Here is a 24,994-nt window from a genome sequence, read left to right as displayed (position 1 = left end):
TTGCATTCCTGTTTGTAAAATGCTCTTTCTGTTGAAAAAACCAAAAAAGTTCCATTGATTAAATAAGTGAATGCTTGTTATCCCTATACATATGGTTTGTGTGGGTTGTATGGTATTTGTTTATGCATGGAAAAATCATAGTTATTTCTTCCAACAGGCCTTTTATTTGGATTGAATGGCTTGAACAAAAAGGTAGAAAAGATTCAGGGCAGTACTAATAAAATTGTTAACCAGCTTAATGATTCCCTGTTGACACTAAGAGCATTGCCTAATGGTAAGTGAAATTTATATTGACATTCTCCTTACTACAGAACTATCTAGTACAATTGTAATAAAATCATGTTCATTGTCTGATTGCAGAGACCTAGCAATAAACTATACTGGAGACTCATTTAGCCTCCTCCCTTACAAGGAATATTTCAATTTTTTTAGCAAACCCATGAAACATAACTGGGTTATCATGTAAGGTCTGTAGTCTGATTCCTATTTTGCACTGCTGTAAATCAGGAGGGGCTCTGAAAGCAATATAATTACACTGATATGAGAAGAGAGTGAAATCCTAGAATATTTAATCCCACATGGAGAGAAACTTATATATGGAACTGTGAGGTTTTGCTTTCTTTTGATAGCTTGTTTCAAAATTGTTTATACTGCACTGTGAATCTTATCATCTGCATCTGAATGTTTTCTTGATGTAAATGCTGACTTCATTCAACTGATTAAAAAGTTCTCTCTCTGCTTTTCCAAAACAAAAGAATTCCCTTTAAAAAAAAAAAGTCATTATTTTGGATAAAGGCAAGACCTAGAGTTCATGGAAACTAATAGAGAAAATGTCTTTGAAGTTGTGAATAAGAGGGTCTGAAATACTTTGCCAACCTTAATAATGGTTTTTTTGAGGTAGAAAAATACTCATAAAGACCTCCTGCCTGGGTTGTTGGGTGGTACTGTATGTCCAGATTAGAATGCTAAGTCCAAAGCTTTAAAATACCCATTTTACAACTCAGGCTCTTAACTCACACTAAAGAGTGATATTAGTGGTAAAGTTACACTGGATATTAATTGCAGGATGCTATCTAACATAAAGCTACACATTGAAAATTAAGGCATTATTAAAATCATAGGACTGTGCTCCTTAACTCACAGGTTAACATTGTTTGATTTCCGTTTTGTTGTTACATTTCTTGAAGTTTCTCTTTTTCATTTTTTTTAATCTTTTTTTTAATTCAGTGTGGCGTTGCCCTCTGTATAGGGTGCTGGTGGTGAAGAAGGATCCCTGCAGACTTAAATCAGGCCTTTCATGCCAGCTGCAGCATCTTCCCACTATTCCGGGCACAGGGGGTGTAAGGGGCAGGCTGAGGTTGGGAGTGGTGCACTCGCTGTATGAGTAATCGTAGCCCAAAGCAAAGGGTGTGACAGACCTTCTGCCTCACCAGCTTTCTGTAGGATTCAAAACCTAAGTCTCAGACTAGTGACTCCGGGTACCAACACTCATTTAGGGAACTTAAACGCTATGAGCCTGATGTATTCATATAATCTTCCTGTTGGGATAGGCAGAATCAAGTTTCCCATCACTGCATTCTGTGTCTGTACTGTATTCAGAGCTGGTTATGAAAAATAAAACATTTTCCCTAGAATTCAAAACTTGGATTAATCAAGTCTTTTGATCAAAAGACTTGAAAATCTAAACTGATGAGCCTTAATTAAAATTGCTGCAAAATCTATTATTTACATATGTCTGTAATATATTTTATTATTATATACCTCTGTGTGTGTGTGTATGAACAAACGTAACTACATCTATAGCTATATCCATATCTGTATCACCAGCTTGGGAACATTTACCGTGTTTTCTGTTCAGGGCCATAGCTGTGGCCATTTTCCAACTTAATAACTGGGCAAGAGGAGTTGCACCAGCCTCCTGGCACTCCAATATCACAGAAGGTAAACCTCCCACTCTGTAAGCCATGACACATTCAACAGTTAAGCAAAGTGAGATCACAGCAGGTCTTGGTTTGGAGCTCCCCTCACAGACTGAAGAATACAAACAAAAAAAAATATAACTCTTACTATGAAAGGAACATAACTGACAGCATTTCTAGTGTTTTGACTATGTTTGTAACTCTGTTGTTATGAAGCCAGGCTTTTATTACTCCCAAGTATGTATGAAAGCTGTGAATATTTTTTAACCTGGGAACTGTGTTTCAGATACAAGGAAATACATGCTTGAGGTGAAAGAGCTGGCTGTGTCTGCAAACACCAGTGCTGTGGTGGGTTTAAGTCACTTTGGGGATTTCAGTCAAAAGCTGCTGAATACTTCTTCTACGTTGTCCCGAGTTAATGACACATTGAGGAAAACTAGTGAACTTATAACTGATTCATCAAAAACTGGTAAGTTTGCTGCTTCATTGCTCTTTAGAAATGTCACTGCTTGCAGAAGCAGTACTAATAGTCAATTTTAATAGGCATTAAATATGAATCTGATGGACTGAAAGTTTTTCCTAATTCAATAAAAACGTGCTAACTTTTAAAAAGACCTTTAGAAGAGTCACGTGGGATACCCTTAAGTATGCGTATTTCTTTCTGATATTTAAAATTGCCGAAAACAAAATGATCAGAAACAGGCCACCTTGGCTAAGTATTTTAGCAATGAACAGTACATTTCTCTTTCAACCTGCCGCAACATTTCATTTATGTTTTGGCAGCAATTACTGCTGAAAAACAAGTTAAAGAAGTTGAAGCACAAGCAAGTCTTTTATTGGATAGGCTGAAACCTTTGAAAATGCTAGAGGAGAACCTGAACAGAAACCTGTCTGAAATTAAAGAGCTCATCAGCCAGGCCCGCAAGCAGGCAGCATCTGTAAGTTCCATCATGCCAGACTTAACTGGCTTCACTTTCGCTTTTAGCAGGGAAGTTCTTTGAGATAAGAAGCCTAAAATTTAGTGTCAAAGTACCTGGTCGTTCAGGGGTCTTACTGAAGTCCAAGAGCACTGACTGATGCTAAAATCGTACTGGCAGAGCTGTTGGTACGTTTTCTAGTTTTAGCTTCAAGTTTCTTATTGCGTTTGTGAGTTTGTCAGAACAGTAAGGCAGTAATTTATTTACTATTTCCTTTTGTTTGCTATAAAAATAATGAAATACAATATGTCAGAAAGCAATCACAGAGGTATTTTGGTGAGAAAGAGACAAGTGAGGGGATGGTGCTGCCATTCTTTGTAGGACAAGATGTTAATTTTTAAGCTTTTTTTAGAGATTGATGTGGGGTTCCTCTATATAACATCAAGTATCATTACAAATTTTTTAACAAGAGTGTTGATTCTATCAATAAATTTGCCATCTATGCCCTGCCATGTCCATATGTTCTTCTTTGCAAGAAGCTGCCGTGCATCCAGAATACTTTAAGACAAATAAGATACTTGTTTTTAAATCTCTGCACCCCCCTTAAAGACAACAAAAGTGAATCAACTGTACTATGGACCTCATTAAACTATGAGGGGGAATATGAAAATGACTTTGCATTCAGTAATTTTTGGTATGCCTTTGGCTTTAGTATGGGTATGTTATTGTAAGGTTTAGGGAGGTTTTGTTTTAAAAAATAAAAGGCTTTCAGTTCTTTCTGCAAATCTCCTTAATTATATGGTTATTGCTTCCCTGTCACAGTCTATTGAAGCTTAATGAATCCACTGCAGAAAAGAGGGAGTAGTATTTTCTGAAATGTCATAAACCACATAGGTTCCTGGCAGGGTGAAAAGAAGTATTAGCAAAATCCCCTTTTCCAGTTTTGAGAGTTTGTTCTGTTGTTTTGTAAACTTTTACTAGAGAGAAACTATGTATCTGTGTCCATACGCGTATGCACGTGTGCTTTATGTATTTAGTTGTTACAGGCATATTCAAGGAACTTGATGAAGTTAAGGGTTTTCTGTTGTTAAAATGGATTTTCTGTCGTTACACTACCAAGCTCCTTGGAGTTTGGCTGCATTTAGCTTGAATTGATGGCCTATCTAGTATTCTAGACAGTGTTCAAAGGAGTTAGTGGTATGACAACAGGAATATTAATTTCTCTACTTCATCTTAAAAAAGTTTAACTTGTAATATATGCACAAATGTATTTTTTGAATAATCATGTAAACTGTGTTGTAAAACTTTGAAATAACCAGAATTATTGCAGACTGTCTGCCTTTTAAATTAAAAAAAAAAAAAAAAAAAATTCTGTCAACATAGACTAGAATTATGTTTCCTTTTTTTTTTTTTAAGGTTTTGAATTTCTGTTTCTTTTTCTGATATTATTACAGTGGCTTTTACTGATATGGGCTTCTGACCCAAGATTTATTGTTATTTTCTGAGGGATTTGAATAGTTTAATTTACTGGCTTCAAATCTCCTAATTGAATGAGTGAATTATGACAGATGTCATTCTTTTCTATTTGTGAATCTCTTTGTCAAGTTATATCTAGGAGATTGCTAAGATCTAACCCAGGTAGCAATACTTAGATTGCATGAAAGTATCTCAGCAAATGGCTTGCATTTGTTGGTCAGAAGCTAAATACATATTCCAGAAATATGTGCTGTGTACACTGATACTTGCTTAGATTCCATTTCCTCCTTTCTCCCCCCCCCCCCCCCCCCCCCCGCCAGATTAAAGTTGCAGTATCAGCAGACAGAGATTGCATTCGTGCCTACCAACCCCAAATTTCATCTACAAATTACAACACCTTAACACTCAATGTGAAAACTGCTGAACCAGATAACCTCCTTTTCTACCTGGGTAGCAATGGAAAGGTAAGTTTCTGGCATATGTTTACTGAAGGTGATGGTAGTCAAATGTTTTAAATGACCATATATATGTTTTTTCCTACTTGACTTCAAACTAAGTATCCAAGTGAGGCACCTTGCAGACAAATGTGTTGACTAGGGGTGGAAATATTTTTGTGCCTTAGATGATTCCAGAGATCCTCAAAGGTAAAGAATAAAAGCACCTGATTCCTTAGCATTGCCTCTTGGCCATGTCATGAAGCTCCCCCTTCCTTTTCCCATGCTGTGCATTAACCTCATGGAGTGTAACACTCTATGTGGTGCTTTCATATAGCATGCTGGACTATATCAAGCAATTTGCCTGGTATCACAGAGAAAGTACTTGAATTTGGCCCTCATGAGCATGGTGCATCCACCCACTTGAAAAGGAGCATGATGGCTCACTGTCACATTGCCCTCCTCTTCCTTCCCTCTGTAGTCCTAATAAATGCACAGCTGCTAGCTCCTTGTGGCATGCTTTCATGTGACAGTACTTTTTCACAGACTGGTAGGTCACATCATGTACACTCAGAAGTGCATATTTCTATATGTCTATGTGTGTGTACATCACACGTTTTTATATATCTATAAAGAAAACATTGACCTACTTGTATATAAGCTGAGTTTTTTGGTTTCATTAAAATTAAAAATGAGTAAAAACTTACTGGGCCTGATTTTGCTAAAAGTCAACTCCCATAATATAGGATGTAGGGACATGAATCTGGAAAGACTTTCTCAGTGTTACATGTTAAAATACACAAAACAGAAACTACACGTTCAATGACATGTATTAGAATAAGCCCTGCTGTTTTTCAGACAGACTTCCTTGCTGTGGAGATGCGACGTGGTAAGGTAGCTCTTCTTTGGGATTTGGGCTCTGGATCAACAAGAGTGGAATACCCTGATTTTCAAATTGACAACAACAAATGGCACAGAATACATGCAACCAGGTAATTAAGATGAGAATGGCATAAATGTTGGATAGGAAAATTGATTAGTATTATTTTTTTATTGAGATGGCTGTATTGTAGAAATGTCCAGCTACTTAGTGAGTGAACTTGGCATAAACAACACAAACCATCTTCCGAGTTTTCCAGTGACAAGATTTTCCTTGTCCTTAAAAAGATAAGCCAATAGCATGTGTTGATTAAGCCTGGTGATTTCTAAAACTATTCATTAGTATTTGTACTTGGCAGGTTTGGAAAAACAGGCACACTCAGCATAGAGGAAATGAACTCCAATCAGAAGCCTTCATCTAAATCTGCAACCTCTCCAGGGACAGCCAGCATACTGGATGTTAACAAATCAACCCTAATGTTTATCGGAGGACTTGGAGGGCAAATCAAGGTTAAATTCTGAGATCAGCATTCTGTAAAATGTTTTTATCATGTTTGAGATATACTTTTGACTTAGAAATAATTGCATGAATTGGTTACTTCATCAAGAAATGCCAGGTACTCTGAACATAAAGCAAAAATGCTATAAGGATGTTCTAGTATCCTGAAGTCAATTTTCCCTGGAAATCTTTGCATAAACTGTTAACCAGGACAGGCCATGTGTGGATGCATGATGCATAGACATTACACAATGCATTGTTTTTCGTTTCCTTCTTCCATGGCTTCTTTTAGTTTGCCATTGTTATTCATGCTATGAGGCATGTAAGTAGGTCAAGGACATAATTATTTTACTTTTTTCCTTGCTGCAAAACTAATCTATTATGATTTAAATGATACTTGTTAACAGTTTTGCTAAAACATGTTGTTCTTTTATTATGATTTATATCTAACAAAGTTAGAGTTCAAGGAAGACAACCAGCAAAAATTTGGCTGCATAATTTTCAGAGTACTTAATGTTAATTGTATTCATGAAATATTTCTTGTCTTATAGAAATCGCCTGCTGTTAAGGTGACCCATTTTAAAGGGTGCATGGGAGAGGCATCCCTGAATGGCAAATCTATCGGTCTTTGGAACTATATGGAAAGAGAGGGCAAGTGCAATGGCTGTTTTGGAAGGTATTTTGTCTCGCTCTCTTTTGTAACAGATTTAGAGTAATTTATATCTGTAATATATATTCCTGTGCTAGCTAAAAATAATGAACTCAGACAAATTGCAGTGTTTGATCATTAACTTACAGTTCTGAACACACTAATCTGAATGTGCCAGTGTTGTCAAATAATTTAATTGTATGGAATTTTATCACTTATTAATCACTTTTTCAGAGGAGCTCTATTGCTGTGGTCTATTTTGTGCGTTGAAAGTAGGGACTGCCAGTGAACCAAACTATTTTGGAATGTTTGCTTTCCAGTAAGACAAATTTATTCTTTCTTAGGATAAGAAACAGTGTAAAGCACTCTCATTAAAAAAATCCATAGCAAAACTGTAGCCACTGAGCTTCCTTCCATTCTTGTAATCGTTGTGAAAGGGGATTGCAGACTGTACTTACGTTTAAGGAATTGAAAAGAAATACGCTTGACCATATGCCCTTTTGCAGAATGTTTCCTGTAGAAACAGCAGAGGGTGCTGCTTGCTTGTATGAGATATTTTTTACAAGTATTATATTGCAGGGAAAGGGGCTAAGGGAACATTTGTTGTAAGTGCAATTATGCAAAGCATTTTGATAAATGGATGACACGTTTTAAGTAAGAGGGTGTATGCTGTAACAATTATTTTTTCCCTTAAGAAATTGTTGGGTTTTTTTCATACATCAGGGAAGAACAGTTTTTATCTTGTATGCATCCTTCCCCATGGCTAAATCATGTATTATAAGATTCTATAATGAAAGTGGCCTTTGGCTGGAATCCTTCAGTTATTCATAATATCAAGATTCAAGTCTCTTTCCACACTTTCTAATCATACTGCCTGGTGGCTGCACCAACTGATCTAACTTTTCTTATATTTTATATAAAAATGACTGGAAAACCACAAGTCTTCAGTTAACATTTTTAACTGTTTTCTACTTCTGTAGCCCGCAGGATGAGGACACTTCATTCCATTTTGATGGCAGCGGATACTCAGTTGTGGAGAAGGCACTCCGCTCAACAGTGACTCAGATAATAATATTTTTCAGTACCTTTTCACCTAATGGGCTTCTTCTGTATCTTGCTTCAAATGGCACTGTAAGAAAATGGATCAGATTCTTAAGCTGTCAAAAACTATGTTTAGCTCACTTGATGGTTTCTTGCTTTCTTCTTTGTTATTTTTCAGCTTACATATAAAACAAGTTATTATCTTTGTATAGATTATCACCTGTGATTGACATCATAAGCCAAAGGAGTAAAGTCAGGAACCCTAGCGATAACTCTTTAGAGCAAATATTCACAAAATTAAGCAATGAAAAGAATTCTCCATAATCTGTTTTAATTCTAGACCAAAATTAATGATTATTTAATTAAAGGTAAGAAAAAGAAACAGTAGGGACAACAAACTAGTAGTTTTGTTCAGTTGGAGGAACCTCTGCAGAATGTAAAATCTTTTGGAACTGAGCTTGCAGAAGGACAATATAATATTGAATAGGCATATTGAATTAAATCCATAAGATGGGAATTCAGTAAACTGAAATAAATTAAATAAATCTCCCTGCAACAGCAATACCACCTAGACCCATCTCCAGACCTTTATTGTCATGTCATGCAGTTTACTGCATACTTAGCTGCTGGTTTTCTTTTCCTGAAGGAGGACAAAGCTTTGTTTAGATACAGATTGTTTCAGAGTCACTGCATTATTCATTTGCTTTGTTATGTACTCACTGCCTGCATACATTGCACAATGATACCTGACTTAAGTTTTACAGTGCAAAGCGGGCACATTTAATACAATTCAGAAAGTCTTTTTTTACTGTGTGAAGAAGCTCTTTGCTTCTTGCAGAAAGAACGTTGTAGTGTTTGATCGTTATGCTAACAGTCAAATCAAACTACTCTCAACTTAATAAAAAAAAAAAAAGCAAATGTGACATTTATTTAAACTTTCCTTTGCTGAGTAATCAAGCCTGATGATGCATTTAAGTAAGAATAACAACAAAACAAAACGACATCCTTGTGAGGTACATCTAACTTAATTTTCCTAAGCATAGCAAAGGTAAGTCTCTTGGGCCTAACAAATAGTCTAGGTACAAGAGTTAGCAAACCTTTTTAACACAGTAGCCCAAACCTGCCAAGGATACATCCTTTTGGAAGATTTTATTTCCAGGAATTTAATCTGTTGGGTTTTTTTGTGTTTTGTTTTGTTTTGTTTTGTTTTCCTCCCAGAGAGATTTCTTGTCCCTTGAGCTTGTTGATGGCAAAGTGAGACTGACTGTTGATCTAGGTTCAGGACCTCTTGCTCTTACAACAGAAAATCGTTACAACAATGGAACATGGTATAAAATTTCATTCAGTCGGAACAAGAAACAAGGTAGGCTACAGGCTGAAAAAAACAGGTGTCTGCACATTTACAAATACAGATATCTAAGATAGCCACAGGGAACATCACTGCAACCAAATTTGGTCACTTCCAATGCAGTTTCTTTAGCAGCCACACCTATGTTACTTTGCTTTTAGAAGGACAGCAGTGTAAATCTTGTGCTTGGTTTGGTACAACTTATAATGAGCAGGTAGTGCAGAAGCTGCCAAAAGCATATCAATAGTCTTTAAAGAGTGAAAGATCTTTTTCCAAATCTGTATATCAGGCATCGTGTTTTCTGTTCTGCATTTTAATAGTACCTAGTACTACAATATTTGGGGCCTAAGTTTGGGAAGTAATGCATTATAAATAATACGTGTTAATAACTATAACATACATATTTTTTCCTGTAGAATTCCCCAGATTTGGTTTTGTCAGAGAAGAATGAATGAGATTAACAGAATAGCTGGAAGTACAATAAATTACTCATTCTAAAAATAAGAAGGTTGTCCATACATGTTTGAGTCAATGAATACATTTTCCTTTATTAGAGGCAAGATTGCCAAAATGGAAGAATGTGTATTCGTGTCCTTCTCCAGATCTTTACTCTCTTTGCAGGGATTTTGGCGGTCATGGATGCATATAACCTTAATTATAAAGAAACCAAGCAAGGAGAATCTCCTGGGGTTGCCTCAGACCTGAACCGCTCTGATAAGGACCCAATCTTCATTGGTGGGCTGCCAAGATCCAGGACTGTGAGGTAAAGTGTCCTCTCGCTTTTCCTCCTTTGCTAAAACTCTTGTAAGTAAGAGGGAAAGACTTTAACAAACTCTGCTAACTCCACTGAAATTAGTGAAAATCCGTGAAGTCTGAAGCCTTGTTTATGGCCATGTATACCACAGAATTACCTGTCCTTTGCCTTCAAACTCTAATATGGTGCTTTTCACTGGCAGGTCTGACACTGCAGTTCAGATCAGAGGCAAGCTTCTGTTTTTCCTGTCTATGGGTGATTTCCACGACAGCAGCTGCTACAGCAGCCGCCTGCTCTTTGTGTCAGGCTGCGGCAAGCATTCAGCACTGCTGCCTGGAACGATGCTCCTTGTGATCTCTAGCTGTGTGAGCCTTGTGTTTTCCAGCTGGCATTTACGGGCAAAACTGTGCTTCAGGGTAAAAGTTCTACTTCAGAAAGGAATTCTTGTAATTCAGTTTTGAAACTTGGAACAGAGGAGAAACAATTGTGAACAGATCAACAAAAAACATTACAAATATATATTTTATAGCATGTCTCTAGTTTATACTTTTTGTATAGCACATCCCTGCTGAACTTGTAAAGTCACATTACTTCCAGTGGCTTCACTTTGAAAGGATAAGCATGGCAAAAGAAAATCTAATTAAACTGTCTGCATGCTCGTGACAATAAGGTAAATTCCAGGACAATATTGGTCTCTGCGCAGTTATTGCAGAGGTGCAGACTTGTTAATCGTAGCTGGCATGGCAGCCTGTAAGGGATTACGGCAGGAGAGCCTTAGATTTTTCTGACTCAAACCTGGAACCAAATTAGGCATCCTCCAGACTGAAGAAATGAAAAAGAGTTTCTAGGTAGTAGAGAGCTACAGTTACTCTCTTCACACAAAAGCCATTACATTTCAGCTGAAGATTCACCTTAAAGTTTTGGAAAGTGACGTGGCCTGGCAACACAGCACTACACACTTGTATATTTCCATTTGGGGACAACGTTATCTGACTCTTTTTAAGATCAGAATTAATATCTGCTAAGAGTAAAACCCAAATTACCCCTGTTTTCACTTACACTGGGCTGACTCATTCTTTAAAACAGATCTCTTTTTCTTATTGAAGAGAACTTAATATTTTCTCCCAGGAGATTCCAAATACTGCTCCTTGGAAAAAAAGCCTTGTTTTGTGTTTCAGGAAAGGTCTTAATAGTAGAATGTATGTGGGATGCATCAAGAATCTGGAAATATCCCGTTCAACCTTTGACTTGCTTAGAAATTCATATGGAGTAAGAAAAGGCTGTGTATTGGAGGTAGGAGACTTTTAGGTTTTGTGACCTGATCTTTATTGTTATTGAACAATGAATAGTAATGTTTGTGAAAGAATATAGTGAGTTGAAATGGGTTTATCTTGAAAAATTCTAAGATAATCTAATCTATACTTGAAATATTCTTTTTTTTCTTACTGGGCGCTGTGTAGGGACGAAGTCAGTAATTATTTCTCTTCCTCTTAAAATAGCCTATTCATAGTGTGAACATCTTGAACAACGGATATATTGAGTTGGTACCTAAGTCCTTAAGCCCAGAATCAGAACTGATGGCAACTTTTGCTACAAAGAACAGCAGTGGCATCATCCTTGCTGGACTCAGCAGGGGACTGGAAAAGCGTCGACGCAGACAAGCACATTTGGCAAGTACTGAAAACAAAGATTTTTTGGTTTTGTTTTTGCCATTTTTATTTTGTAATATCAAGTCAGGTTTTTATGACTGTAACTTGCAAAAGAATGAGAAAGAAAAATTTAATCAGCTTAGGAAGGCCCAAATATAGAGGCTAGGTGGGGAACAGAAGGATATTCATTGGAGCAGAGGAGAGGTGATGGATCAGTTAGAAGAGACCTATTACGGTTACTAGGACCCAGAATGCTTTTGCAACAAGGAGGAAAACTGCACATGAAATGCACACAACGTATTACTTTCCACTCCTGTAGTCAGAAGTAGTTATTGAAGGATTTGAGATGAACAGCTGTCTCATATCTGGTGGACTGTTTTGGAGCTCCTGGAATCCAAGGACAAAGTCTTAGTAGGAATACCTGCCCCTTCTCATTTCCTTCCTCTGAGGGGAGGAGTGGGGTGGTGGTGGTAGAAAAAAACTCCTGCATTTTAACCTGAATTTTTATCATGACCAGAGAAATTTCCAGCTTTTGTGTTTTCTGTTAGAAGGCTTTGCACTCTGAGAGGTACTAATACATGCCTACTAGTCTTTGAGTTTTCTTAAAAAGTTAGTTTACAACAAAGTGGGAGGTAAATTTTTCCAAAGTATGTTCTATTTAAACACTGAACGTGTGACAAGAAATTGAATTATAGTTAAAAATTAATCTTCTGATTAAATCCACAGCCCTTCTTTGCCATCATGCTGATTGATGGTCATCTTGCAGTGCATGTTAATGCTGGAGATAGAGCAAGTACTAGAAAAGTAATTCTTCAGTCTGCCAATGGAACATACAGTGATGGACAAGAACACTCTGTCATCCTAATCCGGAATAAGAGGTACATGTGACTGCAGACAGTACTACCTGTTTAATTATTGTATGCTGTTGTCAGTTCACTGGACTCTGAGGAACTGCCTTTGCTAGCTCATTAGGTGGAATAATCAGGGCTGTGTTTTTCTGCTGTTAATGGAGGTGTTCTGATTTACATGGTAGTTGTATACAGCATACAGCTACTGATGAAGTTCTGGTTAAAAGCTCTCAAAATCTCTAGACAGCTTATGCCACTTGAGTAAAGTATACTAAATAGTATTAGAAAAAAATACAGCTATCAAAATAATTTAGAAAGATATTTGACAAAACTCTACATGTTAAAAATTATCTAAAGAAGAAGGTCTTCTAGTTTTAAGACACTGAAAGGATTATCAAAGTGATGGAATCTTTATTTCTTAGAACAGGACATTTTTGAGGCTTAAAGGAGTGCTTTTCATTTGAAAATGAATGTCTAAGGCCCTTGTTGAATGTTTTCCCTACTTCATCTTTTTCAGGATCATAACTGTACAGGTGGATGAAAGTAACCCTGCAGAATTGAGGCTTGGTTCATCAGCAGAAATGAGCCCCATGAATATTTCCAACTTCTACGCTGGTGGCATTCCAGCAGGAGAGGGCATCTTAGGGCTAAAAATGGCTGGCTCCTTTCATGGCTGTATCAGCAATCTTATTTTTAACAAAGAGTAAGTCAGAGGGGTAAATGCCCTGTTTTGGAAAACTGTGTGTAGTAATTATTAATTGTAGTTTGTAATCTCTTTCATGACATTGTCCATTTGCCTGGTTTTTAACATAAGACAATCATGATACTGATGATCTGGGTGTTATAACAGGCAGAAAATGGATATTACCAGCTACGTTTCCAAACAGCATCAAAAATGTCTTTAATGTGTATAGAGACGCTGCACAAAATGCAACATTCTCTACTATAGTTTCATCTGCATTCACAGACAGAATGATTTTCCAAGAATATTGTCTATTAATATTGTTCTATGGACAGATTATTTGCCACTTCTGAATCTTTTTCTCCCAGCATGCCACTTCTTTCCCTTTCTCCTGTTACTAGTGAAAGATCCTGTAAAATACTCTCCTTGTGCTTGGGAAATGTAGGGATTTGGGATTTCACCTCTTAAAATGTAGGTTTTTTAAAACACAGGCTTTTGTATTTCACCACTTCCATGAAGTATGAACATGTGGATATGGACAGCTGCTTTTTGTCAGAGAAGCCTAAACCAGCCATACAGCCAGAAGACACTGAGATTCAACCTGAACTTCAGGCTTTACCAGTTCCCCTGAGGCCTCTTACAGATACAAAAAAAGTATGTATTACAGCAAAGCTCTATTGCCTCTTCTAGGAAAGTGTTCAACAGCAAGATGCATTTTAGGTTTGTGGAGAATTTTCTAAGTATGGACTCTGTATATTTGCTTCTTCTATGGTATGGCATGGTTCAATGAATGTGAATTTGAAATTATTATTTCTTACAGAAAAACAGTGATATCTTTTGTAACAGCCTGTTGGCCTTTTGGAAGGGAAATGTGGTTAGGTTTAATATTTTTAAGGCAGCAACACTAAAAAAGAAAAGAAAAAGAGGAGTGATAATCCCCCAGCAGAAGGACTTGACAGTAACTAATCTTTAGTGTGTTCCTGCCAAAGTGGCTCTGTGCTGAGATTTATATTAGCCGTGCAATTCAGCATTCACATTTTCCTGGTCACACACATGCAGTCTCTGCTCTGTGTCAAAGAAGAGGCAGAAACCATTCCAGAGACACACAGTGTCTGAATGCAGCTTGCTTGGCACCTGTTTCCTCTCACACAGTCCTTATTCCCAAGAGAGAAGGCAGCATTACTTCTCTCCTTCTGCAGCTGCACATCTTTATAATGAAGTGTTTCCAAAGCATCCTGAAATCATTTTTCTGTGGCAACAGAAAGCAGAATTGTATACATTTCATACAACTGTGGCTATAAAAAGAAGTAAGCTGTCCTTCTTAGAGCTAAAGTATCGTTTTGGCTCATACTCTGTTACTCAGCTCTCCATCCCCCAAATCATGACAAAAATGTGCATCCTCACTAAATGGGAAAATATTTCTACCAAGTCCATAAGGTTTTCACACTGAAATTGTACTCTGTCTTCCAGCATTTGTTATCAAAAGGGCTATCAATTAAGACAAATAGTGAATGGATGCTTCTCAAACTAGAAACATTTCTCAGTAGAGAAGACCAGTGCTGTCCATGAGACGTAGCTTAATCATTAGAACTAGTTCTTTTTGAGCGTAAAGATTGCTCAGAATGATTGGGAATTTAGCTAATTGATGTTGCTGTATACTTTGTGGTTATGATGTGGCTCAGTTTTGCTCCTTACAAAGTTCTGCATAGGCACATTGCCATTCAGCACTTGCTGGTCAGCACCTGATACTATTCTTAATAAAGTCCTTTCATTAGCAGGTAGTTTGTGCAAAAGATGAGCTACCTGATCATGTTCAAGGTGCCCATCAGTTTGGACTTGCCAAAGGCAGCCACTTGACTCTGCTCTTCAATCAGTCTACTGTCAGGAAGAAGTGAGTATATCCTGACTCACACCTGCACGCAGTGTGTTATCTTGTATTGAGCTACAAGAAGCGCAATGATGGTTTTCATGAATGATCGCTGCATTACCAGCTTTGAACATGGCCCTTGCTTGAGGTTTCTATGGGTTCCTCATGGAAGAAGGTATCACGACCACCACAATGTAATTAATATGTCTTTCTCAGGTTTGTGGTCATGAGTTTAACTCATGGTCAGAGTTCTGCATTTTTTTCTCCTCAGACTTAAGAGCCCCACTGTACCTTCTGTAAGTATTTTGATTTCTGTTTTCCACATACAGAGCTCAGCTGGTCCCTGCTCCTTTGACTGATACAGATAACATCTTGCCCTCTCCTCTGGATTTTCTGCAATTGCACCTTCCATGTCTGCTTCACTCCCCAGGTCACTGAAGGAGCTAAGACTACTGAGAAGAATCATTCTGTTGAGACTTAACATGTGATAGCCTCTCTGCCACTCTTATTTGTTTGAGAGGCTCCCAACAAGGTCCCCAAAACACAGCCTGCAAGCCACTCGCGTATGCTTCTTTCAACTCAGGAAGCCTATGCAGGCATTGAGAAAAGAGCCTTTTTGCTTCTAGCCCTTCTGTTGTAACTATTGAACATAAGAATGTTGCAGAGGATTGATGCTATGCGGTCTGAACCTAGTGTCTCCGTAATAAATGGCTCAATCAGCTCCTCTACCTTTTAAGCCTTCCTCTGTTCTCAGTCTGCCCATTATACCCCAGCAAGCCTGGCTGATAGTAACGGATGCCATCACATTATCCTGGAATCCATTCCTTTCTTGGGGCAATAGGCAAGCCTGCAGTCACAAACAGCTGAGCCTTGTCCCTCTTAAAGCCCAGCTCACTCTCTAACAAGCACTTTTTCTGTCTCTGACAGGTACAGCACTGATTTCTATTATGAAATACATTATATGTCATGCTTTCTTAGAATCAATGCAAATTCTACTTTTCTGGCCTTTGTAATAATAAATTTCCTTTCATAATAATAAATTGGTTGAGGCTGTTTTCTTCCTCCAGAAAAGCTTTTTATCAATGCAGAAGAAATACCTCTCAGTAACACTGAATTTTTATTGTCTAGACTTTCTGTCCAGCTGAATCTCAGAACCTTTGCCTCCAGTGGCCTGATTTACTACATGGCTCACCAGAACCAGGTTGATTATGCAGCCCTACAGCTTCATGGGGGACAGCTCTATTTCTCATTTGATTTAGGCAAAGGAAAAGCAGTAGCTTTTCACCCTGCTGTTATCAGTGATGGAAAATGGCATACGGTAGGTAGTCACCAATCTTGTACTCCATTTTTTCTTCCCTGGAGTGACTGGGATGGTTTTTCCCTACCTTTCCTGTACGCTTTCTGTGTTGCAAAGGCAAACAGGTTTTAACCCAATCATGAAACCATTCGGATAACTTGTGTTTGAGTATAATTATTTCCTTTTAAAATTCTCATTAATTATGCATCAATTCCAGCATCCAACCACTGTCAAGTATCTCAGATTATTTAGAAATAAAATAGTTCACCAACTATGTAATAATGGTCATCTTCACCAGAGAAGAACCCCACAGAGAGAGGTCTAGAAACTCTGACTTTACCACAGAGAGCTTTTCATGCACCGTGTCACCAAAGACCTGCAACTGAGCGTGTGACAGAGATTTGTGGGTGCAGTTTCTCCTTTCTCCCACTTATCGCTTAATACTTGAGCATGTCATAGCAGCTAGTGCTAATAGAGAAGCACTCTCTTTCCTTTCCTTGGTTGATGCAACATGAGAAAGGTAGACGTTTGGAATGAATGGAGGCTGGAGGGGGAGGGCTTGGCATAAGGAGAGTTTGAGGAGAAATTATGGCTACAGCTTTCAGGTGTCACGTAGGATTCAGGGCCTTCTGTACAAAGACTCTGTGTCAACCTCTATTGGCCCAGTTCCTCTGAGCAACCCACCTGCTGCTGGCTCTGGCTTTCTTCATCAAAAATGACTGTGATGTCTGCATGAGTTTTAAAAGCAACTCTGACCACATTACTTTTCCTTAAGGCAGATGAGGATAACAATATTCATCCTACTAAGCTTCCCTTCCCTTGTCCATATGTGAAGCCTTAATTCCAGGAAGTGGCTTCTGTAGGACAAAGTGATTGATGACACAAAGCTGCACCTCTTCTAGGTGCCTTGGGAATCAGCAGAGTGTTATTTTTGCTTTTCATATATAATCAGCAGAAGAAAAACCAGCAAAAACTAAAAGAAAGCAAATGTGAACTTCAGTCAGAGAGAGAGATCACAGTTAAGCTCCGCTGCCTACCCTGAAACGAAGAACACTCCAGGATTTACAGCTGCATGTTTAAAATTACATATACTCACATAAAACTCATACTCACACTATCCACTTTTTAAGAGATGAAGAGATTCCATATGAAAGCTGACCTACCTTTACTACCCAGGACATAAAAACATGAACTTGAACCTTTTTTCAGAGATGAAGGCTGAGTCACACCACTTCACAGCTGGGGGTGATTATTGCAGTAGCTCTACAAGCAATTTAAGCTAATATGCATTGCTGCTGAAAGAAGCAATTCTTTCCATTCTCTGCCATCTGCTCATATCACCCTGCTGTACCGCTTTATCCCCTTACCAACCCAAATGTTCGTGAAACCTCATGTTGAACCTGGTCAGGATTCTGAGTGGGGCTAAAAGTAACCAGGGAAGAATAAATGGCTAGCTGACTTCAAATAAAGTCCCTCATCTGTATGTAAGTAATTGCTTCAGTGCAAGGAAGACACAGGGGCATGAATGAACAAGATGGACAGAACTGGAAAGCTTTTTGGTCATAGCAAATTCAGCACTGCTCATCATAAAATTAGAGCATGGGAGTGTGCACTTCAGAGAGCTAAGATGGCTCAGCTGGTGGGTAGCACAATAATTGCAGAAGACCAGCACGGTACTCCCCACTTCAAACTCAGTGATGTACTCATAATAAGGCAATAAACTAGTGGTTTTAAATAATGATTGTTAAGACATTGAAAAACTTAAGCAGGACAACATGTAATCATTGTGAGCCCTTGGGAAGGCAAGGAAGCAGTTTAGCTGCTCAGTTGCATTCTGAAATGGCCTCAGCCTCACAATGAATTTCAAGAGGATGCCTCAGTACAGTATATCAAAGCAATCTAACCACTAAAAAATTGTCTTGCTTACTTCTAGGGCAAATGATGACTAGGTAACTGATTCAGTTTACTGATTCATGTTTGCATGCTCTTATTTTTTCCAGGTAAAGACAGAATACGTTAAAAGAAAAGGTATACTCATTGTGGACGGACAGGAATTGGTAGCAGTCAGTGCTCTGGGAGATGGTAGCACTTTGGATGTGGAGGGGAAGCTCTATGTGGGAGGACTCCCCTTAGACTACGTGCCGAAGAATCTTGGGAATGTAAGAAGGTTTGGGGCATCTCTGACATTTTGCAATACTAGAATGACTATACTGCATCAAACCCATCTAATTCAGTATCCTGTCTCTGATAGGGGCAAAAAAGAAGTACTTGGGGAAAGAAACAACAAAGAAAGTAATGACCTTTTACCAGATAATCTTTCCAGCTTTCTATGGCTTAGCGATTCCAGCTAGAGCTTGTGTGCTTGTGTTTTAGTAATAGCCCTTAATAGATTTTTTTTCTTCTGTCAATCTAATCTCTCTGTTAAAAATGGATGAAGAATCTAAATTCCTGTGTTTCATAGTATAAGATAAAAATATGACCTAGAATCTCAGACATTTTGGTACCTAAGTCCTGTTGCATTCAAACAGAAATTAGGTGCCTTAACTATCTCTGAAAGACTGAGTTTAGCTGTCTGAGATTAAAACATACTTTTTACACATGCTTTTGGAGGGTAGGTTTTTGTCACCTTCCTCCTTGTGCAGTTCATTATCTCAGGGAGGATTCCAGTGATGATAATGTTTCTCAATTCCTGGACGTAATGGTTTTTAATTGGATAATGGGGCTAACAAATATTTTAATACTTTGAATCTGCAGTTGCTGAAAATAGTAATAGTGAGGAATTCTAATGAATCTTTTTGCTGGATAGAACTCTGGTGATCTACGCTTGCAAAATGTCAAAATCTTGATTTACTTGTTAATTTGCTGAAGCATGTTTGGAATGTCTTCAGCTGTTGGGTGTATTCCTGCTCACATTCAAGCAAATACATTTCTTTCTATATGTTATAGAGAGTGTATACTGTGATTCTAAACAATAGTTATTTTGACTCTAAGGTATTACATACATTTGTAACCTTATATATGTAATAATAGAAATGTAATTACATAAATATTTTAGATCCTGCTGTGTTTTGTTCAGAGAATTTTTTATTTACAATAACACCAGGTGAATCACTAAGAGAGCATTGCAGCAGTTTGTATTACACATTAACTCTTATATTTCAATATGCTTAGGTGACTCACAGTATTCCTGCCTGCATTGGTAGCATGACAATTAATAGCAAACAACTGGACAACGAGAGCCCTGTCTCCATCTTTGCTGTGAATAAATGCTATGTAACAGTGCAGGACGGTACTTTCTTTGATGGGAGTGGCTTTGCTGCTCTTGGTAAGTGTCATTAATTGAAAGCAGTACCTTGCTGAATTAATGTTAATGAAAACGTACTCTTTTTAGGTCTTGCTGGAACTGTGTGTAATTAATTGACTCCTCACACAAAGAGTTCATGCCATGCATATGTATTTCTAACTAAGTCCCTTTACTCCATACATCCAAAAGTGGCCATTTCTGCGAAGGGCTATCTTCCACAAATGAAAGAGCTAATGATTCTAGCACTGGGAAACAAATGAACTACCTCTTTGTTCAGCTAAGAATATCCATGTTCATGATGTTAAGTTAAGGTCTGTTAAAGGGTATGGAGACAAAAGACCTAGGGGACTTGTGGAGTAACATGAAGGATTACATTTGTGCTCTTTACTGTTTCTTACAAATGAGATAGAATGTATTAAATCTAAATTAATGAAAGAAAACTTACTTGGGAATTTATCTTTTCCAGTATAAAATGTGGACTATGACTTTGGAAAACTTACTTTCCAGAGGTTCTGCAAGGTCGTATCCCAGCAGAGTAACTAATAAGCTTTTTAGGCCTTTCAATGACAATGTATGTATTCTACTTTGTACTATGGGTTACAAGTCTTCTGCTAGAAGCTTATAACTTCTTTTCAGTCAGAGAAGGTTACAAAGTCCGGTCTGATGTGAACATCACACTGGAGTTTCGTACGACAGCGGTCCATGGAGTTCTCCTCGGGGTCAGCAGTGCTAAGGTTGATGCCATTGGACTGGAGATTGTAAATGGCAAGGTAGGCTGCGCTGTGCTGGCACACTCATTTCACAAGGCTTGCTTAAAACTGGGAGGCTAGAACTGTTGGGTAGCACTAAATAGATGCTAGTGAAATGTGATGGAGGCAAAATGTCCAAACCAAATCCCCACAGAAGTAGTATGGGGCAAACTTTCAGTCTCAAGGTTTATCATCATCACCATCATCTGATAAAATGTGAGATTAGCAGAAGTCACTGGAACATTTTTGCCTTTTTAATTAGTGTAATTTATGTTAGTCTGTAGCTACTGTGACCTCCTGTACTATGTACCTTGTATGTTAGACCACACCAGTACCTTTCTTGTAGCTTAATACTTTTTCTGCCATAGAGCTACACTTGTCCTTGATAAACAGATTATTGCATGTACAAAGCACCCTGTTTTGTAATCTCTTCTTCAATATTCGTGAGCAATTAACTCACTCTCTACTTCTACTGGCCATTGTGCTCCATAAACCTTTTAACAATCAATACATAGTTTTCCACTCATATCCTGCATTAAAAATGTATACTTGATTGCTCTTAAGTATTTCCTTTTCTCAGAAATAGCTCATTTTTTATTCAAAACTTCCTAGCTAGAGACAGTGTTAAATATCACTGTTTCTGTGGGACATACTTTCTCAGTTAATATTTACATATTAATCCTCACCACAGAGTTGAGGAAATGTCTGCTGCTTTGAAGAATAAATACATGTAATAAAACAATACATGTATTGGCAATGACAAGTACTTTCAGTCCATTCTCTTTCTCTTCAGTTAGGTACAGTGGGTCTTCTTTCAGATCTGAAGTCTCAGCTTCTGTGAGAAAATTACTTGATTTGTATTTATAAGAAACATTGAAATCCCAAGTGAAGTATACCAAGCTAACTCAACGGACCGTTGCATGATAGATCTAAGTCTTGTAGATTTTAAAGATACTTCAATAAGGACACACTCTAACCATCAAAGTAAACATTAGCTTTTCCATAATTACCAAGCATTTATTAAAACGGAAATCTCTGCACCAGCATGATTGTGCTTTTATCTAGGCAAATTAGTTCGTGTATTCTTACTTTATATCTTTATTGGCATATGGCTGTTTATACAGGTTTTATTCCATGTCAACAATGGAGCTGGCAGAGTAACAGCTACATATGAACCAAGAGGCACAAATAGTTTGTGTGATGGAAAATGGCACAAGCTTCAAGCAAACAAAAGCAAACATCGCATTTCGCTGATAATTGATGGGAATTTGGTTCAAACTGATAATCCCTACATCCAGTCAACATCTGCAGATACGAACAATCCCATTTATGTTGGAGGCTATCCTGGTAGGTACAATAATATTTCTCTTCCCTTCTGTCCCTCCTGCTCTCGCGCTCTCTCATAAGAATAATTCTTAACGCATGCGCTCCCTCCCCCCCCCCCGCCCCTGATTCATGAAGTTCATGATTGAGTAATAAATCATAGTTACCATTTTCTACATTGTCGCTGAGATCACAGCATATTAACATTTGTGTATGCTGTCTTTGTGGAGGAATACATTTAGCTGTTGAGTGTGTTGGCAAGATCAACTGAACTGATACCACTTTCCCGCACAAACCTGCTCCTTAGTTTCTGAGAAGGATTTCCTCCACATGGTTTGTCTTTCACAGTGTCTCTCAGACTTCACAATGTCCCTGCCTGTGTATGTTGAGGTGTGGTTCTCTTGCAGTCAAATTCATATTAAGGCTTTCCTTCACATTCATCTAAGTAAGGTTTCTATAGTGCTCTTCTCTGCTTTATTTTTGCTCATGTTTTGTGTCAGGGGCTGTGCAAGCAGAAGTCAAGCTGCTGCAGATGAACGTATTATTTCCCTTGTTTTGTGCAAATTCCCTTCTGAAGTCTGTCAATCATGCTACAATGGTAATATAAGAAGATAGTAACACAAAAAATATATAATTGAATTACTTTTCAATTAAGTTGTGCAACTCATTAGTTGATAATTTGAGCCAAGACAATGTATTCGTTAAGAGGATTGAATTTCGAACATCATGAGTTTGACCTTTTTGCAGGCATGCTTTTTAATGAACGCATCAGTACTGAGAGTGAGTAGGCTTCGTATGGCTTTGAATATCTTATGCTTTTAAACATAGCATAAAATGCCCATATACATTTGTCTCTGAAACAGCTGTTACAGTTTATCAGTTCAGATCTTTCCATTTGTCTGAAAACAGAGTGATGAGGTCTGAAGGGCAAACTCGGCTTTTAAATATTTGGAAAGCTTTAGGGATAATAGCTTGAAATATTACAGAGCCTTCTGTTGGACTAGGTTTTGGTGCTTTATGAAAAATGAATTAATGCTCATTAACCAGATCTTGATTAGTATTTGGTCTTTCTCGAATACCAAAACGGCCTTATCAGCATCTTGTGAACCTTTTTTTTTTTTTTTTTTTTTTTTTTTTTTAAATAGGGTAATGTGATACTAGTTGTTCAGTGCTCCCATCTGTAAAGATTAGGGTTCATAGAGAAGAGAGAAATTCTTCGGTTTAGTTGAGTACTGCAGAAGTGGAATGAATTGTTTCACAGGTTGTATGGAAAAAGAGAGTTGCACTCTCTACCAGCCTCATGTTTTGGTTTGGCAGTGGAGACCATGACTGTGTACAGCTCAGCTGTTGCTTCATATTCTGCCAGTTTCAATTTTAACTTGGAAGACACCTATGTAGAGTGGCTTTCTCCTCTCTTTTCCTCTCTCTTGTCCCCTGGGACAAATTATTTCTGCAAACTCTGCACAAGTTACCCCAGTGCATGGCTTACGCTTGAAGGCAGCAGTGACTGTCCGTGGTGGGATGTCCCACATAATCCAAACATGAATGGAACTTGGTGCTCCTCAGGTGTTGGTTTTCTTTCTCTTTTGGGTGGGAGGAGGAAGCAGCTGAATAATAACCTGGATCTTTTTATTGTTTCAATTAACGGGAAATAGATTCTACATATTTCATATTTGTTTTTCAGCTGATGTGAAACAAAACTGCCTCACGAGCAAGAGCTCATTCCATGGCTGTTTGAGGAACCTCGTGTTGACCAAGGGCCAACAGGCAGAATGGTTTGACTTCAGCAGAGCTTTTGACCTGCGTGGAGTCTTTCCTCATTCCTGCCCTGGGGCTGACCACTGAACTGCAGCAAAGCCTGTCTGGACCGAGAGAGGGTTTTTTTATTGATCTGCTATTGTTCATTCTCATTACGTAATGAAAAGAAGAATTGGTGAGAGCCTGCATCTCTGATTTTCTGGTTGTTTTCCAACTCAGGTCATGTATTTTTTTTTTAGTCAGAAGCTCTATGTCTGCATTTTAACTAAACGGTTTTAAACAGCAAATACCTCTACTACAATGTTAATGGCATTAATTGGGTATTTTTCTTTTGGGAATTTTTATTAATCAGTGTTTACAGTATGTTTTCTTTTGATTACTTGACAGTATTTCATTTTATTGTGTGTTGGTTGTTTTATAAAAAGGTAATACTTTTGGACCACATAATAAAACTACAATAAACTGTGCATTATTTCATGTAGTTCAGTTGTCCATACATTTCAGTTAGAAGAAAAAGAGCCAGGCGGCTAGGAAGTGAAAAGTACGAGTGGGTAGAGTCCAGCAGAGGGAGCAGGAGACTAAAGGCATAATTTTGAAGGTCCCAGATTCAGAGTCTAATGAATAGAGTTTTCTTATTTATACTTAATATGGTAGCTCCAATCCCTTTTCCTTCTGCCTTAATATCCAGTGCTTCTGACCCCCGTTATAGCCACATTGTCTAGGAGGATTATGTTCCTGTTTATGCTTTCATGTAATCAGCTGCAGGACAAGCAGCAACTCCACAGCAGAGAGACGCATACGAAATGTTGTGTTGGTGAAGAAACAATTTGGGTCTGGCTTGGGAACTACTATGTATTTTGGCAACAAGAACTAATGCATCTTTCTTGGGAAAACAGTGTTTCTTACAGGACACAGGGAAGCACCTTTGGTGCTCTGCGATTCCTAATTCACAGGCCAGTCAGCAGTTCCGTCTTTACCTTTTCCTACTGTGCCTGCCTCTGTTTCTAGAATGAAACGTGCTTCCAGTAGTTGCACTTGAGCCAGGTTTGCGGGACACGTACTCGATCTGACTCAAGTAAGGACACCCATTCATCAACTGGCTGGATCACTGAGCAGTGACAACCATGTCTCGTACTTGAAGATGCGTCTATAATAAACAAAATTCTTTACAAGTCACTTCCATCTCCTTTTTTCTCTTTGAACTAGCAGTATTTTTGTTTGCTCCTTACAATTTTGTTTGGCTTTTACTGTGCATTTTTACAATTTGTTCTCAAGTCAGTTTTGCTCTAGCTATTTCATACTAGTTTAAAAAATACTGGCTCAAATGAAACCCCAGAGCAGTTTGTCATTGATTTCAATGAGGCAAGATTCCAAGCAGTGTCATTTTGTACCTTGCATCGAGGTAGTCCGAGAGAAGAGCTCCTGGAGCAAAGAACTGCTCCACTTGAGCAAGGGTGGCAGAATGTGGTCCTTTGTGTAGCTAGCTGTTCAGGTGCTATAACAAGAGTTGCTTTTAAGACAGATTCATCACTGCTTTTTGCAATTTCTGTCACCTGTTTCTAACCGAAAACCACGTGCTTAGGTTTGAAGAGCTTTCTTTG

At 38.1% G+C, this 24,994-nt stretch overlaps 1 protein-coding gene across 1 annotated transcript in view; it reads left to right on the top strand.

Annotated features, from left to right (window-relative positions):
- Positions 1-23,874, top strand: part of LAMA1 (laminin subunit alpha 1) — a 120,482-nt gene extending 96,608 nt beyond the window's left edge. The window contains exons 42-63 of the mRNA XM_076328962.1: positions 158-274; positions 2,206-2,388; positions 2,703-2,857; positions 4,633-4,776; positions 5,605-5,738; positions 5,985-6,135; positions 6,676-6,800; positions 7,754-7,904; positions 9,033-9,177; positions 9,784-9,925; positions 11,095-11,209; positions 11,416-11,586; positions 12,292-12,443; positions 12,931-13,116; positions 13,587-13,749; positions 14,871-14,986; positions 16,091-16,280; positions 18,260-18,418; positions 19,431-19,584; positions 20,200-20,333; positions 21,437-21,659; positions 23,320-23,874. Of these exons, the coding sequence (XP_076185077.1) occupies positions 158-274; positions 2,206-2,388; positions 2,703-2,857; positions 4,633-4,776; positions 5,605-5,738; positions 5,985-6,135; positions 6,676-6,800; positions 7,754-7,904; positions 9,033-9,177; positions 9,784-9,925; positions 11,095-11,209; positions 11,416-11,586; positions 12,292-12,443; positions 12,931-13,116; positions 13,587-13,749; positions 14,871-14,986; positions 16,091-16,280; positions 18,260-18,418; positions 19,431-19,584; positions 20,200-20,333; positions 21,437-21,659; positions 23,320-23,480 (3,371 nt within the window). The 3' untranslated portion in view covers positions 23,481-23,874. The remainder of the gene's footprint in view (positions 1-157; positions 275-2,205; positions 2,389-2,702; positions 2,858-4,632; positions 4,777-5,604; positions 5,739-5,984; positions 6,136-6,675; positions 6,801-7,753; positions 7,905-9,032; positions 9,178-9,783; positions 9,926-11,094; positions 11,210-11,415; positions 11,587-12,291; positions 12,444-12,930; positions 13,117-13,586; positions 13,750-14,870; positions 14,987-16,090; positions 16,281-18,259; positions 18,419-19,430; positions 19,585-20,199; positions 20,334-21,436; positions 21,660-23,319) is intronic.
- The last annotated feature ends 1,120 nt before the right edge of the window (positions 23,875-24,994 follow it).

This window comes from Aptenodytes patagonicus, chromosome 2, assembly GCF_965638725.1.
Source record: "Aptenodytes patagonicus chromosome 2, bAptPat1.pri.cur, whole genome shotgun sequence".
Classification (NCBI taxonomy): domain Eukaryota; kingdom Metazoa; phylum Chordata; class Aves; order Sphenisciformes; family Spheniscidae; genus Aptenodytes; species Aptenodytes patagonicus.
Note: the sequence above shows the minus strand (reverse complement) of the source record. Positions and strands in the feature narration are given on the sequence as shown.